At 41.0% G+C, this 15,902-nt stretch overlaps 1 protein-coding gene across 1 annotated transcript in view; it reads left to right on the top strand.

The window, feature by feature from the left end:
• Positions 1–15,902, top strand: part of KATNB1 (katanin regulatory subunit B1) — a 44,862-nt gene that overhangs the window by 710 nt on the left and 28,250 nt on the right. Inside the window, exons 2-6 of the mRNA XM_078606570.1 lie at positions 8,725–8,855; positions 11,895–12,012; positions 12,825–12,925; positions 13,687–13,728; positions 15,127–15,210. Of these exons, the coding sequence (XP_078462696.1) occupies positions 8,725–8,855; positions 11,895–12,012; positions 12,825–12,925; positions 13,687–13,728; positions 15,127–15,210 (476 nt within the window). The remainder of the gene's footprint in view (positions 1–8,724; positions 8,856–11,894; positions 12,013–12,824; positions 12,926–13,686; positions 13,729–15,126; positions 15,211–15,902) is intronic.

Raw genomic sequence — 15,902 nt, forward strand, 5'->3', positions numbered from 1 at the left:
TAAGGACGGGGAAGATATAGGAGAGAGGTTGACTGACGTTTATTTGGACCGGAAAGTTCGGATGACATAGATCAGAGATTCACCGACCTGTGTTGTTGAAGCGGAAGATTGGTTTGTCTGCAGTATACTGTAGTTGGAGAAGAGACATTGACTGACTTTTGGAGCAGTGATGTTGGTTAACTTACCTTTGGAGGAGATGTTGAACCAGAAATATCGGATGAAATACACAGCGTAGAGGGACCTATTGACGTATTGCTGAAAGAGAGATAGTGTTGACTGACGTTACAATTGGAGAAGAAACAGTGGCTGAAAAGTTGGGCCTGAGAAATTACCGAGCTCATATAGCTTGATCAGGTGAATCATAGTTGCAGCGCAAATATCGGATTTACATATTCGGTAGTTGAGGCAGAATTTACGAATTGTGAATTTATTGTAGTTGGAACATTTGTTGAAAATTTGAGCAAATAGATTGATTAAATAGTGGAGCAGGCGGTTTGTCTTATACAGTCGTAGCAGAACAGCTGTTGACTGACTTAAAGTTGAATGTCAAATTAATCAATCTTTGTCCTCTACTCGGAAGAAGGGTCATTGCCAGAAGCATTATTTTTTTCACATTTTATGATGGATGATGTGGTTCTATCCATCTGTTTGCACGCTGCCGCTAATAGAGTCTAGTAGTTTTGTATACACAATCATCTATTTTATTATTATGCAACTCTGCTTTTCACTACGTTGGTGTATTAATATTTAATGTGTACAGTATTTTATTTAGACATCGTTCAGAACAATTGAATTAATTCATATTCTGTCTTTGACCTAAAATGTCTTCTTTGGCCAAACTTAAGTCATGCCAATGTCCTAGCCATGTTAACGTAGCTGTAGATGCCACTGTTAGGGCTTTTCAGTTCTGAGATTGAATTCAAATCATGACACTGGTTAACTAGGCCCATCATCGAATCATCACACACGTCCCACCCTATTTAGTTACGTGAGTAGTATGGTCATCTGATGCGGTCGTCTTTGTCTCGTAGAGAAACCCTCATTTTCGAATAGGTGGGAGTTTTCAGCAGTAACTCAGGACCTTAAATGGAAATGGGCACTGCCCGCAAATCGCTCGGGCACGTGGAAGCCTTGACCACTTTGAGTCACAATATCAGTGAACGTACGAACATAAACTTTAGCCGCTAATGCTCACATATATACTCGTCAGACAAATGAATGCATTGTTGTTAAACACCACATTAAACAAAACATGTTTTGACAAAAATTCTGTAACAATTAAGCAGCTTCAGGGCAGGTAGGTTCTCTAAAGCAGTTTAGTAAAATAATGTGGTTGAGCTGTCGGGCTAGTTGATGATACTGCTGCTTTAGTCACTTTTGGTCAATTTCCCTCAGCTTAATATGAATTATATTGAGATTAAGCCAATAATATCGAATCAACAATGCTTGTTTGTGCCGAGTGCGTAGATATTGTGCTGTTTGCTTTATCTGTTGGCTTCCTATCAGTGTTTAATTGCCAACAGGTGTGAGTGCATTGCTCTGTAATAAATTGACAGCTCAGCCTTGTGTACAAGTTCTTCCTAGAATATAATTTATTTAGCGCCTGCCTTTGAAACTGAATGTGTTTGTGACAGTGACACGCCTTCAAACTTTTGTATTTTTTGTGGTTATTGATAAGTTACGATGCACCCTTAGTGTGGTCACTTGAATGGCAAGAACAACATATAGTACAGTACTGTATACTCTAAATCACATCCTGAATTGCGTAAAATGTTCAGTGTGCAAATCGAGCATTATTTTTGTGAGCCATTGAGATGACATTTGTTGGTCAGTAGATGAAATAAAATCGCTGTGGTACGTGTTGCACATTACTGTATTTGAAGTTAATAATTCACAAGTGTTTTATCTATTGGTTATTCGAGCATGTCCTGGTGGCTTTCCCAGCACACGCGGGTATCTAATGATCAGTGTCCTGTTTCGGCTGCTTAATTGACATGTAAATAGAGCATTTCAAAAGGAATTTTCAATGTGCATGGGTAATGTGATATTGTCAAAGAGCAGGCTATGATACACACACTTGCTTTGTGCCGTATATGACCTTAAACAAATCACTTGTGACTGGATCAAATAGTCTGAATAATGCTCTTATGAACATGCTAAGTGTTGTACATACTGCTATTTGCCAGTCCCCACGAAACTGTTTTTTTTTGTAAGAGACATGTTGTTAATACATGGGAGGGTACTCGTTACAGTTTTTTAATGTTACGAAACCAATAAAAAAACTAGTCATGCCAGTTTTTTTGATTGAGGACTTGATGGCTCGCTTGCAGTAGTCCAACGTTTTTCCACAGAATGAAATATAAAACTTGCGGTTTCTTGAACAAGAGTACAAAAAAACATTCGTCGTTGTGGCTAATTGGGGGTCTGAATATGTTTTCTGATTAGCTTGAAAAATGTATGTTGTTGATTTGTTAACTAAATGTAGAATGACATTGAAACAAAATGAACGAGAGCCCGAACAGAGGAAGTCGATGGCCAGTGTTTCAAGGGCACGTGTACACCGATGCTGACGCACCGATGGACATCAATTGTATTACAAAGGTCGAGGATAGTGTCTTGCACTCTAAGTATTGACGAATACATATCAAATTTCATACGTATTATGAGCATAGCGCTTTACCGTGTAGTATAGTGATGCATGTGGATGGACTGCAAAATACAGAATCCTATCGTGCGCACCTTAATTATCAATAGAGCAGCGTTCCGGTGGTCAGAGTCTTTGTGGTTATGTAGAAATATTTATGTATTTATATTCAGGTTCACTGTTTAGATGTTAAGGTATTTTCACGTGTTTTAGAAGGGCTGCCTTTTTTTCGAGCATTAATCAAAATCGCGTATGTTCACAGTATAGCTAACCGTATCTTAAACAGATAAGTATTCACAGCCTGTTGCTGATTGTATTGGATAATGCAATGTAATTGTGTGTGTGTGTAAATCGTAGAAAGTACCGCCTCTCCATTCATCGGTGGGTTTTCAGCCAGTCGAACCATCTCTCTTATAACCAGCCGAGGAGGAGGAGGGGAGGGTACCATCGTGGTACCTTGGCCAGCGAGCCAGAAGGGAGAACAGATGGAGGATGATGGTTCACTGCACAGATGACGCTTAGTTGGGCCAATGCAAAGAATATGAAAGTTGGCATTGTTGAGGCCTTCAGGTGGATGCCTCGGACAACCGTTGTTGTCCTGCCCCCGCACCTGCGATGAGCACGTTTGGTTACCTACGTTGCGAAAAAAGTTCAACATATATACAACAGTTACAGTATGAGGAGGTAACAATGTCCCAATGGTGGCGTCTGGGTGTATACTCTGAACAATAATCGTACTGATTATATTGTGATAATACGCAGTAATGACAGATGGTAATGGTGATAATTTCTGCCTGATGATTATGGTTGGTGAATGATTATGGCCATAATTTGCTCTTCATAGCATACATGGAGAAGGACATTACCCGAAACGTCGCCTATTGTATCTATTCTCTTTCAAGGCAGTGTTATTGATGAATGTGTTTTTGTTATTTATTTGTGCAGTTTTACCAAATTATAAATACATTCGTGGTCAGTTTTAAAATGCATACGTTGCCATGCAGTTCTGCTTATTCGGTATACAAATCATCATAGCTCGCTTATAAAAGGGGTTAGTCACTGGGTGGTAATATGCAAAGATGGTCATTGATATATATCACACTTTATGGGAGTAATGGTGGTGCTGTGACGCAACGCGTAGCTACACAGACCGTAAACAAACCACATACTTCCTGGATACAGAACGACTGTACCTTTGTGTTAAGCGAGCTAAGACGGCGCACTATTGAACACAATCAACACGTCCTGCCTGAATCGTACATATTTTGAAAGAAAACAGTCTTTGCCAGTGTGTCACCGTGGCAATGGTTATCACGAACCCCCTGTTGTGCAATGCTTGTTGCGGCATCGATCATTTCAGTCTTGAAAAAGAGTAATCGTTTTGTCTGCCAAGGTAGCCACTTTCGGTGGCACAACTAAGCAGGACTGTAGATTCGGTGAACTTTGTTGGACACGTCGGCTGTGCCACGCGTAATTTATCACAGCGTTTCCATGTAGCCACGGGATGCTTAATTGCACATCAACCACATCAGGTTACCGAAATCAATTTGTCATTACATTCATGCTACATATGTATGACATTAGGGCTTAATTGCTGTAACAAAGATTAGCATATACAGTTAATATATCACTTGATAGGGAAAAAAGGACTCTAAACTATTGCTTTAATTCATAGATTTGCAATGTTGCTTCAGATAATTGTTTTTAGCATCACAATTTTGTTTGTATTTCAGTCACATACAAAGCTTGTTGTGACTTGTCCGTTACAGTGAGTGGAGGTTAAAATTCAACGCCATTAAGAAAATTGTCTTTTCCACAATTTGTCTCATGCCATATGAGTGTATTGCACCTTTGTGATGTAAGAGTGTTTTCCGTGTCTTTCAGTGGTTAAAGATATGCCAGCGTACACTAAAGGTGTATTGTGGGTGACAATTATTACCACATTGATTCTCCACCTTTAGTAACACTTCAGTTATTTGAATTCGTATAAAGAGTTGGTGTTAAAGTGGGTCATCTTACCACTAATTATTTTCACCTCTGAATAATTAATATAAGTTTCATAGTTTACAGCACTTTGTCAATATACTATTGGATGAACGCCTCCCATACATGTTGGTCATGGGCAGGGGTTAGCAACCTGCAGCTTCGGAGCTGCATGCGTCCCTTTATGAACTGCTTTGTAACATTATTTATTAAGAACCATCGTCTAATATTCACATGCATTGCGGTTCTTAAAATATTGAGGTTTTTTGTTGCAAAGTAAAAAAAATGTCTCTCCTTGTTAATAGTGGTGGCCGACCCCTTGTTATGGGGGTTGTTTGATCATGCTTCACCAAGCTGGTCAGCGTGGTTTGGTGAAAGGGGCCCGTGACCCATTCAAATATCATTCACTACTGATGTTAGCCATCGCTAGAAATAGAAGTCAATCATTGTACCACTGTTCGTCTCTTTATTATTACATTATTAATTGATTCAATTTGTTTACTCTACTGCTATGTATTACTTTGGTTTAACACTTAGGCTTTCACAACAGCAACAGGATTTCACCACAACTCTGGGTCTCCGTCTGATGATGCCAGTTGTAATTACTGGCGAAACGTCGTCCTCATATTGTACATGTTGTGGGTTTACTCTTCAATACACCGGTGTGCTGTACTCGTAACGAATTGACATGCTATGTTTATGTGACAACCTTACTAATTGGCTGTGGTGGGTTTTAACAACACAATTATCCATAATATAGTTTTTTTTGGGTTAGATCGCGAAAATATAAATGTGTCGTTAAACCCGCCACCACCTGACACAGCCAATTAGTAAGGTTTAGCACAAAACGTGCCAATTCGTTTATATTTACGCGATCTAACCCAAACACCTCTGATGTATTACTTAATTTGCTACCATGACTTCTACCTTGGTCAGGATCAATGGGCGCTCACATAGTTATAAGTACACATTTTGCTTGCTTTATTATTGTTGTATCAGTATAAGAGTTGTGCTCTTTAATTATATGTTAAGCTGATATTAAGGCCCTACCTTGATTGCTTTGAAGACCTGAGTTGCTATCCTGGTTCGAGGAACACATGCCAGTAAGATACTCAGTGAGAGATGAAACAAAATGTGCTCCCTTCACCAACCGGCACTGACCAGCGTGGTGTCAGCATCCCCCCCCCCCAAACTATTGCTGATAATGATGACATGACAGGTTCTACCTGAGGGATTTGTTGCGCTGTGGGTGAGAGAATGATCTTTGCAAAATGATATATTATTTGAATATTTGCTAGCTCCTTTATAAAAGCTGCTTTACAAGGGTTATGAGTGGTTCAATGAGGGTAGCTAAAAGTGATATCGTGAATTGGAATGGGGTATGGGGAGGGAGGTTAGTGGGTTCGGGAATTACGGGGTTACCTAGGGATGTAGGGAAGGATGGGCCAGGGAGAAGAGGTGGGTGTTTGGTAAGGAGCAGAAACTCGACAGGGAGGAGGGTACCTCTCGCTTCATGTGGAGGGGAAGTTTGGGGGGCAAGTAGGGAAAAAGAGTGGAAATGGGATTGTGCACAAGGAGAGGGGGGGGGGTAATAGAAGAAATTAAAAGTGAAGCGGACGGGAGTGGACATAAAACGAGAGACAATCCTGGTGTAATGCTGCATATTTTGTTACAATTAGAACCTTTTTTCTACTGGACAGCTCATGATGGTACATGTAGATTGTTCCACATTGGCTTTATTGACTTTCTGGAAAATCACTTAATTAAGCTTCATGTATGTTATAAGGAGGCTTGAAGGTGCTTGTTTTATTGAACGTATTTAAACAGCAGTTATATTATGCTAAGCACACACGCACACATAAGGATTAGCATTTGTTACTGAATGTTCACATATAAGGTTTTCTAGTTCCCCTCGACCAGTCTACCTCTGCTCATGTTTACAGTTAACAGTTTTTACTTTTTCTCCTCTTTTAATCTGGCGTGCCTCAATTAGTGCACTTTTTATGCAAATGATACATCCGGGCCAGGGAGTCAGGTGATGTCAGGGGGAATATTGCCGAGTATATTTTTCTTGTGTCAGTGCAGCTAAGTATAATTAAGTTCGGCCTGTGCTTTATTTGCCGTGATTGGCTTTTGCTTATTTTGGTGACCTAGGTCACACTTGCAAATTAGACCATCATGGTCTTGTGACTTTTGACAACAACAATATGAGAACAAGATAGGAGTGCAAAGTATAGGAAAGGTAAACAAATACAACTAAACTCTTTTTTTATCTTAGCAGTTAATGCCCAATGAGCTATTCGCTTCTTTTTCAGAAGCCACCTGGCCACGACTTGGTACCGTGAATTACGTTCTGCACTGTTCCCAACCAACGTTGTACCGTGATGCATTGCACAGTCCCTATGATCACTGTTTCATTGCTTTCATGGCTTTATTTTGGTGATTTCGAAACGTTTTTTGGTTTGGCCATGTTTGTTTGTTGTAGTACGGAGTAAGACTGATGGCCTTAATCTAAGTTGTCTTGTGGTTGTTGTTTGACTTGCATCCCACTGGGCTTTTTTCACACAGCGTTGGTGTACCGTGCTTTTTCTGCAATATTTTGCTGTCTTTTCTTGGATTTTCTGTTTGCACTTTGTCACATAGTCACTTTAAGATGTTTTCTTGTTCATGTTTTTGTTTTTTGTTTGTTGCGGTTGCATCCGATCCAAGAGCCGAATGGCTCACAGGGCTATACCTAATAAATAAACTTGAACTTGATTAACTTTAAATTTGACCAGAAATTGTATATTCTTAAAGCTCACAATGTGTTATATGAGCTGTATGTAAGAATACATAACATTTCTTAGTGTTTATATATTATGGATTCATATGACCCCTATAGCCACATTTTTTAAATTATTTACCATTTTACCTGGAAAGCCTCACTGTTTGACCAATACCAGTGACATTGTAACCAGTGGCCTGTACTTTAACCAAACATGAAACTCATTGTCTTGAATCTAATTATGATCTTAAATCACAACCATTAATCGAATCAACAGGGACAGTGATTCAGTATAGCCTTAGTGTTTGCTATAATATGGTTGTGAATAGCCTTCAAGTTTGATTTGTAATAAGAAAAATATTTAGATAAAGTAGGAAATCCAGTTGGGCATGTATAATTTCTAAACACTTCGTGATTTCAGAGGGCGGTGGTGTTTTTATGCTAAAGGTATAATTACTGTCATAGTTGTATTTTTATTTGGAAGAGGCTGTACCATGGTGACAGCACATGATGGAATGTATTATGCCTTTTGATGACGGCTATGAAGGGTAAACACTCACAGTGGAGTCGATACACTTTGGGCACGTTTCTTTTTACAGTTGTCCTCTTCAGGGCCATGAGGTCAAGCTCTGCCTAAATTTTTGCTCTATCAGTATTGAGACTTGGCCGATTAGGCATCAGTCCCAATAATGGTCAAGGGTGAGACATTGTTCTGCAGAGATGGTTGGATTTGGCTGTAAAACAGATACAAAAAACCTAAATAAACCGAACAGGTCATTCATGTCAACAGATCAATTTTGTTGTCAATAACTTCTGTTGCGGTTAGGTTATGTCTTCGAAGGTCATGTAATTGGACTTTTTTTGGAATCCCAATTAGCCATTTCTTTCCCTGAAAGCAGTGTTTTATATATACTGACAGTTGGTAGTTATCAAGGAAACTATTTTTGTACTGCCTGTTTTTGGCAACAAAGGTCACACGTAATATTAATTTTAATGTTTCTTATGAAGTCACCTAGTTCTTTGTACAGTAAACCATTTGACTTGCTGTTGGCCACACCGTTTTAGCTTCACATTTAGAATTAAGATTCCCAACATCGGTGGCAAATTATATCTGAACTAGTTTTGCACCCACCATTTTCCCTCCATCAAGCCACAGTTACCAGTGTGGTGAAGAAGTCAAACAACTCCCACCATCGACACATCATGGGGAGGCCTTGATCCTGCAGTAGATTTATAAATGGCTGTAAATTATGATTCACAACATATTGTGCAGTTGCTATATTCCTCACTATCGGCACCGCATGATCATTTCCGCACTCTCGCTTTCCCCCAGAGGAGTTTGTGGCGCACGGGAGCGACGTTTCGTGTCTGGCTCTCGGCCGCAACTCTGGCCGCGTCATGACAACGGGCGGTGAGGACCACAAGGTGAACCTGTGGGCCGTCGGCAAGCCCAACTGCATCATGGTACGTGGCCTGCAGACGTTACGATCTTGCTCTGTATTTGTCAGCTGCGTCGGTGTTGTAACAGTGAACGTGTGTATGTACGTTGCACTTCTTTAGCACCGTACATAGCTGACTGCGCTAATCGGAGGAGTGGGGATGGGCATCAAACTAAACGGACAAAAAAACATGCAGAGTTTGTTAACATCTGTGATGGGACACGTGTCAAAACCAATACGTTATGCCAATATTTCCCTGCAGTGATATCAGTTCAAATGTGTTTTTTAAGCCACTGCATCAGGCAATGTTTATACTGCGCCTTTTATAAAAATGCCTTCCAATGCGTCATGTAGTGAATAGAGATGAAATGATGTTATTGTGCATTGCACTAGCAAAAAGACAAATGACATTCTGTGCAATGCAGTATAAACATGAGAAAGAGACATAATTATCCAAAGAACGCTGCTAGAAAGTAAATGTATATAGCACAAGGCAGGCGCAGAGATGGTAAAACATAACTATAAACTCTAGTTTCCATTTTAAAATGCAGTCGCAAGTGTTGGCCGATTGTGTCATGTTTTGCATGGTATTGAATGATCCATGTTGTTAAATTGTTTATGTGCTTAGGTACCAAGTTGGTGAACAGATTGAGGTCATATTTTTGTGTCGCTTTCGTTGCAGTGTGACGTAATGGTTAATAATAAATGGTGGAAGTCTTGTTTTACAAATACCGACGCAACGAATTGTTCACCATCATGACAGGATTTGCGCCGGTCAAACACGGTTTGTGTGACGATTTCTCTGAATCCAAATTCACAGTGACAGGCTAATCAATGTATGACTGCTGCATCATGGAGGTGTTGCCCACGGGGGTGGTTCTGGCTTGTCAGTTGCCTTGCTCGCTCCAAATGTAACCCGTGACAGATTCTGCAGCGTTTTTACATGCCTTGCATACCCAAATTTGAGTTGTCGATAGCAAAATTAGATAATAATATTGATGCAAGTGTTCTATGGGTATCAGTAAATATTGTTAATAATTTAAAAGCAAGGCTTCATAATATTATTCTCATGTTTAGGTATGACAGTGTACTTGACACATCATTTATATTTCTGCTGTCCAGTCGATGTGTCTCTCCTTTCATTGACAGGAAACTCGCTGCCAAAGCGTACATATATACAATTATTTCTTCCATATCATTCAGGCTTTCTGTTCATCTTAAGGGGTCAATTCAGTGTCCACACAGTGCATGGTATGAGTCGGCCCTGGATTATTCAGCATACCAAGTCAGGTGTGGCCAACGTGCACTGCTTGTAAATATTCCATTCGTTCAGTCAATTGTATTGACACTCCCCGATGTCTGCTGGCTAGAAAAGGGGTTGATTCATTTTGTTCCACATTGTGGATTTTAAATTGAGCGATTATTTTTCCCCATGCCTGAAAATGTCACTTCTGGTAAACGTCAAGATGTCGGAGTGGCTCAACGACTGAGCAGGCTAACCACACTTTTAAAGTCTACCCAATTGTTGTTAAGCTGAAGGCCATATTGCAGTGCGAATAAGAATCCATAAAGGAGTTCAACATTTGTACAGTTCAACATTCGTACATACATACTCTGACTTTTGAATGCAAGGGCTGTGGCAATTACGTTGTGTAATTGTAGTAGTGATGCTGAGGACACAATCCTTGTGTTGATAGCTAGAAATTGTCAAATATAGAATAAATATCCTGCGTGCATTTTTGTTTCTTTTTTGTGTCCCTGTGTTTTAACATCACATGCTCCCTGTCCCATGTGTTTGCGTGTGTAGGAATGTCTTTCTGTTTACCTTTGTAGCGTTTTAACGTATTATTATCAACTTGTGTGTTCTAAAATGTACAAGTGGTTTTTATCGTCCTCTTGTGGTTGCCTAGCGGCATTTGCTCCACCTTGCTTAATGATTAATGGCCATGTGTGCAAGGGAGTGGACGTGTGTGCAGATTAACTGGCAGTGTTTCAACACTTAAGAGTTTTGTTTTTCCAACATTAAATGTCATACATCAGGAGATGCAAAATCACAAACCCATTGGTTACCACTGTGACTGCAGCTGTCTTGCTGGAATGTTAAAAGCCTTCCTATGCTTTCTGTTTCCGTGATCTGGAGCGTCGGTGCCTGTATTTGCATACGTTTGCCTATGTTTTCAGGTGAATGCTTGCATGCATTTAAACCTATTGTTTACATACAGTATATGTGTGTGTTTATGCTCAGTGTGGCCGGTGCAGTGTTTAACATACTATTCTTACTCCTGGTAACCCGGATTCAATTGTTGGCCAAGCATGTTACGGATGGAAATTGATATTTAATCCTCTTCTGGGCCTCCTTTCCATATGTCGACTTTGCCCAAAATGTATACCTAGTATGATGCAAAGAACACGAGCACGAAGGAGACAAGAGTGTTGAAGCATAAATTTTGACCTCACCACAACCGTGTTCCATACCCACCTTAACCACTTGTTTTAACTACATTGAGTATTTTTCTCAGCGTCTTATCTCATTATTTTATGTATTCGTTCGGTTGCCGAACAAATACGTTATAAGGTCGCACTCACTACACACAAAGTGCTTGCTGCACATGAACCACAATACCTTGCTGATATCAAGGAGCATAAACCGTCACGCGAATTATAGTCATCCTCACAGTGGCTTTTGGCTAGCCACCGAACAAAGATGGTCACTGCATCACGCGCTTTCAGATGCGCTTTTGTAGCCGTCTGGAACGCTCTTCCTTGCAATATTAGGAAGCCACTGGAGCTATCCACTCGGTGAGGCCGACACATGAACACGTTGTAAAGAGGCCGCAACTGGTTGCCCCTTCAATTCTGCATCTATGCGCTTTTAAATCATCTAGATTGAAAACTAATTTCTTTAAAACTGCTTTTTGTGTTTAATTTGTTGTCCTTTCCCCGCACCTCCGATTAGCACGGTTGGCTACGTACGGTGCAAAAGAAGTTCAACATACATAAATTCACCCGTACATCTTTCCCCACCGAATATGCATTTGCCGCCTGCACGCTGTGTTTCTAACAGAGCCTGTCGGGGCACACGTCCCCAGTGGAGTGCGTGCGGTTTAAGGACACGGAGGAGCTGGTACTCGCCGGGTCGCGGTCGGGCGCTCTCAAAATCTGGGACCTCGAGGCCGCCAAGAGTAAGTGTCCACCTTCCTCGTGCTGGGCCACCAAAATTAATTCGTCGACATCTCTTCTTAGGCGCGCAAATGAAGGTGTCGTCAAATGGACTGGCATTCAGTTTATCTTTCTGTTAGTAGCGGTGTACTTGAAGAAGAAATTTTCCGAGCCAAGAAAAGATGTAATTGTTTTGACTGAATTTATCTATTGTTGCAAGCCATAATAATCTCCAGAAGGCAGCCAGACCAAAACATCTACATATTTCTTACAAGTTACTTAACAAAAACAGTCTGTTAATATTTAAATTAATATCTTATTTAATGTATAATTTCACAGAAGCAAACCTTTTCTACTTTATAGTCAAGAAAGGCTCGTTGAGTCAGTTTTTATTTATTTTAAGAAGGTCCTAACTTCGTAATGGGCACTTATTTTGAGTATTGTTGCATGTGAGTGGAAGCCAGAGTGTCAGGAGAGTTCATACTTACAAGGAGCTAGTCTGTCTCATTTATTAGTCTTAGGTAATGACATTTTCACAATATTTAAAAGCAAGGTATAATTGTTCGTAAAATCAGTGGCCATATTTTAAACGTGTAAAACAAAAAGCTGTTTTTGAACTAAATATAGCCTCAAACCAGTGCTGTGACGCTGTGAATCCAAGTAATCAATTTGTGTGCACTGAGCTTTAATGCAGAAAATTCAACTGTCAAGCCAGGCATTCGATCATACATGGCCTCAGCACCTGCCTTAGCCACACGGGGAGGGGGGTGGGGACCATCGTGTTGCTAACGCCTCGCTTTGTGCTCCGTGCGTGCCGCGTGGTTGCCCTCCGTAGTTGTGCGGACGCTGACGGGACACAAGTCGAGTGTACGGAGTCTCGACTTTCACCCGTATGGGGAGTACGTCGCCTCTGGCTCACTGGACACCAATGTCAAGGTGTGATGCCTCTGTCCGCTTGTGTGAAGCTGAGCGATGGTTTTTTTATAATGTCGATTTGTCGTATGAGCTGCTGTGTGTTACCAGGCTGCTGCAGAGAGTCTTAATCCATAACTCACACAGCCTTCCCAGTATGATACCACCACACTGAGTCCTCAGCCCAATATGTTAAAACAAATCTGATTAATTAATATATCTATTAAGATCAATGATCTTTTTTGCGATGGAAGTCTGCATAAGCATATTTGTGTAGGATCATATTTATTATCCAGTATGTTGACAGGATATATCATTTTCTAAATAAACCAATGGCCATGAATATTGGTTTGCTTCTCATGAATGACTTGAACATTGAGCTATCTGCTTCATCCATCATTGTGATTGACAACATGGTAAATTAATGGACTGCACCTGGTAAAATAAAGCCTTCTGCCTCTTCCAACTCACCTGGCTTGCAGTGCCTGCTCTCTGGTATCCTGTGCACTTGTATTCTGTATGCACTAGGCTTCAGAGTTCATATTCCTACTGTTGCTGTCATTTATCCTATTGGTAATGTGTTGCGGCCTCTGGCGGTCACTGCACTTGGAGAGGGAATAGCCTGTGTTGGAGGTACAGGCAGTGGTCTTTTTGTCACCAATCTGGCATTCGAGCTGAATTTGAACCGAATATTCTGCCAGTCGCGTATAGCTGTCACAGCAATGAATGTTGCATGACTGGTTTGAAATTGCAACGTTAACAATAAAAAGTAATGTTTTTCACAGCTCTGGGACATCAGGCGCAAGGGATGCATATTCACCTACAAGGTAAGATTCAACAGTTTAGCTCTAATCTAGATTTGAAGTTTTCGTGACTGCTGGGATCCATACTCTTTGGTTCTTTCGGTAAAGTCACATAGGAATAAAATAAAATTAATTTAATCACGACGTTTTGGGCGCAACACAAGCGTCCGTCATCAGGTGGGACAACCACAGCAAGAAACAATTGCTGAAGTTTAGCTCTCTTTTTTTGTCGAAATGCGGAGCATGTCCTGCCAGTCATCTTTAGCTGACTTTTGTCAGGGTAATGTATCAGTTAAGATGAAACTCGGAGGCTCTCAAAGGGCTGAGCATCATAATGCGTTGGTATATTTACGTGAATAAAAAAAAGCCTGCCGTCATGAATAAGAGAAGATTATAATTGATGTGGGCTTCATGTATTTGAGGACTTTTATGTTTAAAATAATGAATAATATGTAAATACATAACGAACTTTCCACCTTTTGGGAAAATCTTGTGAAAGCTATACCCATTCCATATCTTACTTTCTGATCACTGTAATTTTCCCATTGGTTGGCCTATCTGAAAAGCAACAGTGTTTGACTACACAGAAAAAAGCATTTTTTACATTTTGTACAAGATTCGAGCGGTAACGGTGCACTTCCCACATCAAATCATTATCAAAGTCACAAAAAGCGTGACTTGAAGTCAGGATTTGGGACGGCGTGTGCCAAATCACCTGTGGATGCACTGCATCAGAGAGGAGGTTGGCTTATACGGCTGCCAACTTAGCAGTAGACCATGGACCCACATCAAATAATCAGTGGGGGGTTTAAAATCCTTGCATCACCGCTACACACAATGGGTAACTCCAAAGGAAATGTCCCGCATCCATATTGTGGCCCCAAGAGAGGCACTCTGTCCTCTGCCATTGCTACCAGCACAGAGTTTGAAGTTCATATCGCATGGCTTTTTTTTTATTAACCCCAAAGGGGTGCACCCTTGGAGAATCATGGTGGACCCTGACATGCAGAAGTGGTAGTGTCAAATGCTCCATCATGGTCATTTAGCTTTTATAATTTACATAAGGTAACATGTTTTTTTTCTCCACCATGTTTTTTTTTTAAATTACATTAAGGTCACAGCTGAGATATCACAGTGCTCTTCACATTAGGCTGCAGTTGTGTAAGTGAAATGGGCAGAGTGTGGGTGGGGGGGGGGAGTAAAGGAGCATAAAGAACATTTTGTGAGTTTGAGGCAGTGCACTTAGTTAATGAATTTGAGATTTTAATCCGAGGTTTTCTTGTGCAATATTTCTAGAAAACTGATGCTCGCTCGTGGCTCCGTCGTCCAGAAGGTGGCAGCAGTGCCCTCTGTACGAGCCTAACTGTCTCGTTGACATTGCCTCGTCTCCTCTCTCCCCCCTCCCTGGCCACCATGCCACAGGGCCACACAGACTGTGTTAACTGCTTGCGGTTCAGCCCTGATGGGCGTTGGATCGCATCTGCTGGCGAGGATGGGACAGCCAAGGTACCAGCAGCTCGCACAGTCGCTGGAATCAAGAGTGCTAGTGCCTAAGAGTCTTGCTCCCTCTTTTCGGTTTGAATTCTACTGTTTAAGAATGTCCTGCTTTGGTGCGTAGTGTAAGTAGGATGCGTGCAGTTATTTGTGTATTTTATGGAAGTCGGTGGGCTGCTACAAACCTGGCAACATGGTCACAGCTCATGTTATTGTCAACTCAGCCTCAAATCGGTTGCTAGTGCCATGTGTAAGCATCATCACTGGGGAGACAAATGTGGTCAGGTGTGGTGCTCGCCATACCACCCCCCCTTGTGTGCCATTCAGGCTTGGTGATTCCATCAGAACTTGGCCCAAAGTCTGTGAAAGGCTATATGAGGATCAATTTTTTTATGTTCAGAAATGATGGCTTGAATATTGGCGTACTACTCAATGGCCCACATGACCTAGTTTCGATACGTGGCCACACCACGATCGGTCTTCTTAGTCAGGAAAGGGTACCTGGTATAATGAGGCAACATGATTACTGGCGAGACGACAGATGGTGGTACCATTGCTTCACATCGTGTGCTCGACTGGACTTCAACATCCGTGTCCTCAATAGAGCATTATGAAAAATGTATTATGCAATGACCTACACTGTTAATATTCACATTATTACTTGGGTTAATGTGATGTTTAAATTGTGCCAATTCCTGAATGCA

This window comes from Lampetra planeri, chromosome 26 (genome assembly GCF_965212315.1).
Source record: "Lampetra planeri chromosome 26, kcLamPlan1.2.h2, whole genome shotgun sequence".
In the NCBI taxonomy this organism is placed as follows: domain Eukaryota; kingdom Metazoa; phylum Chordata; class Hyperoartia; order Petromyzontiformes; family Petromyzontidae; genus Lampetra; species Lampetra planeri.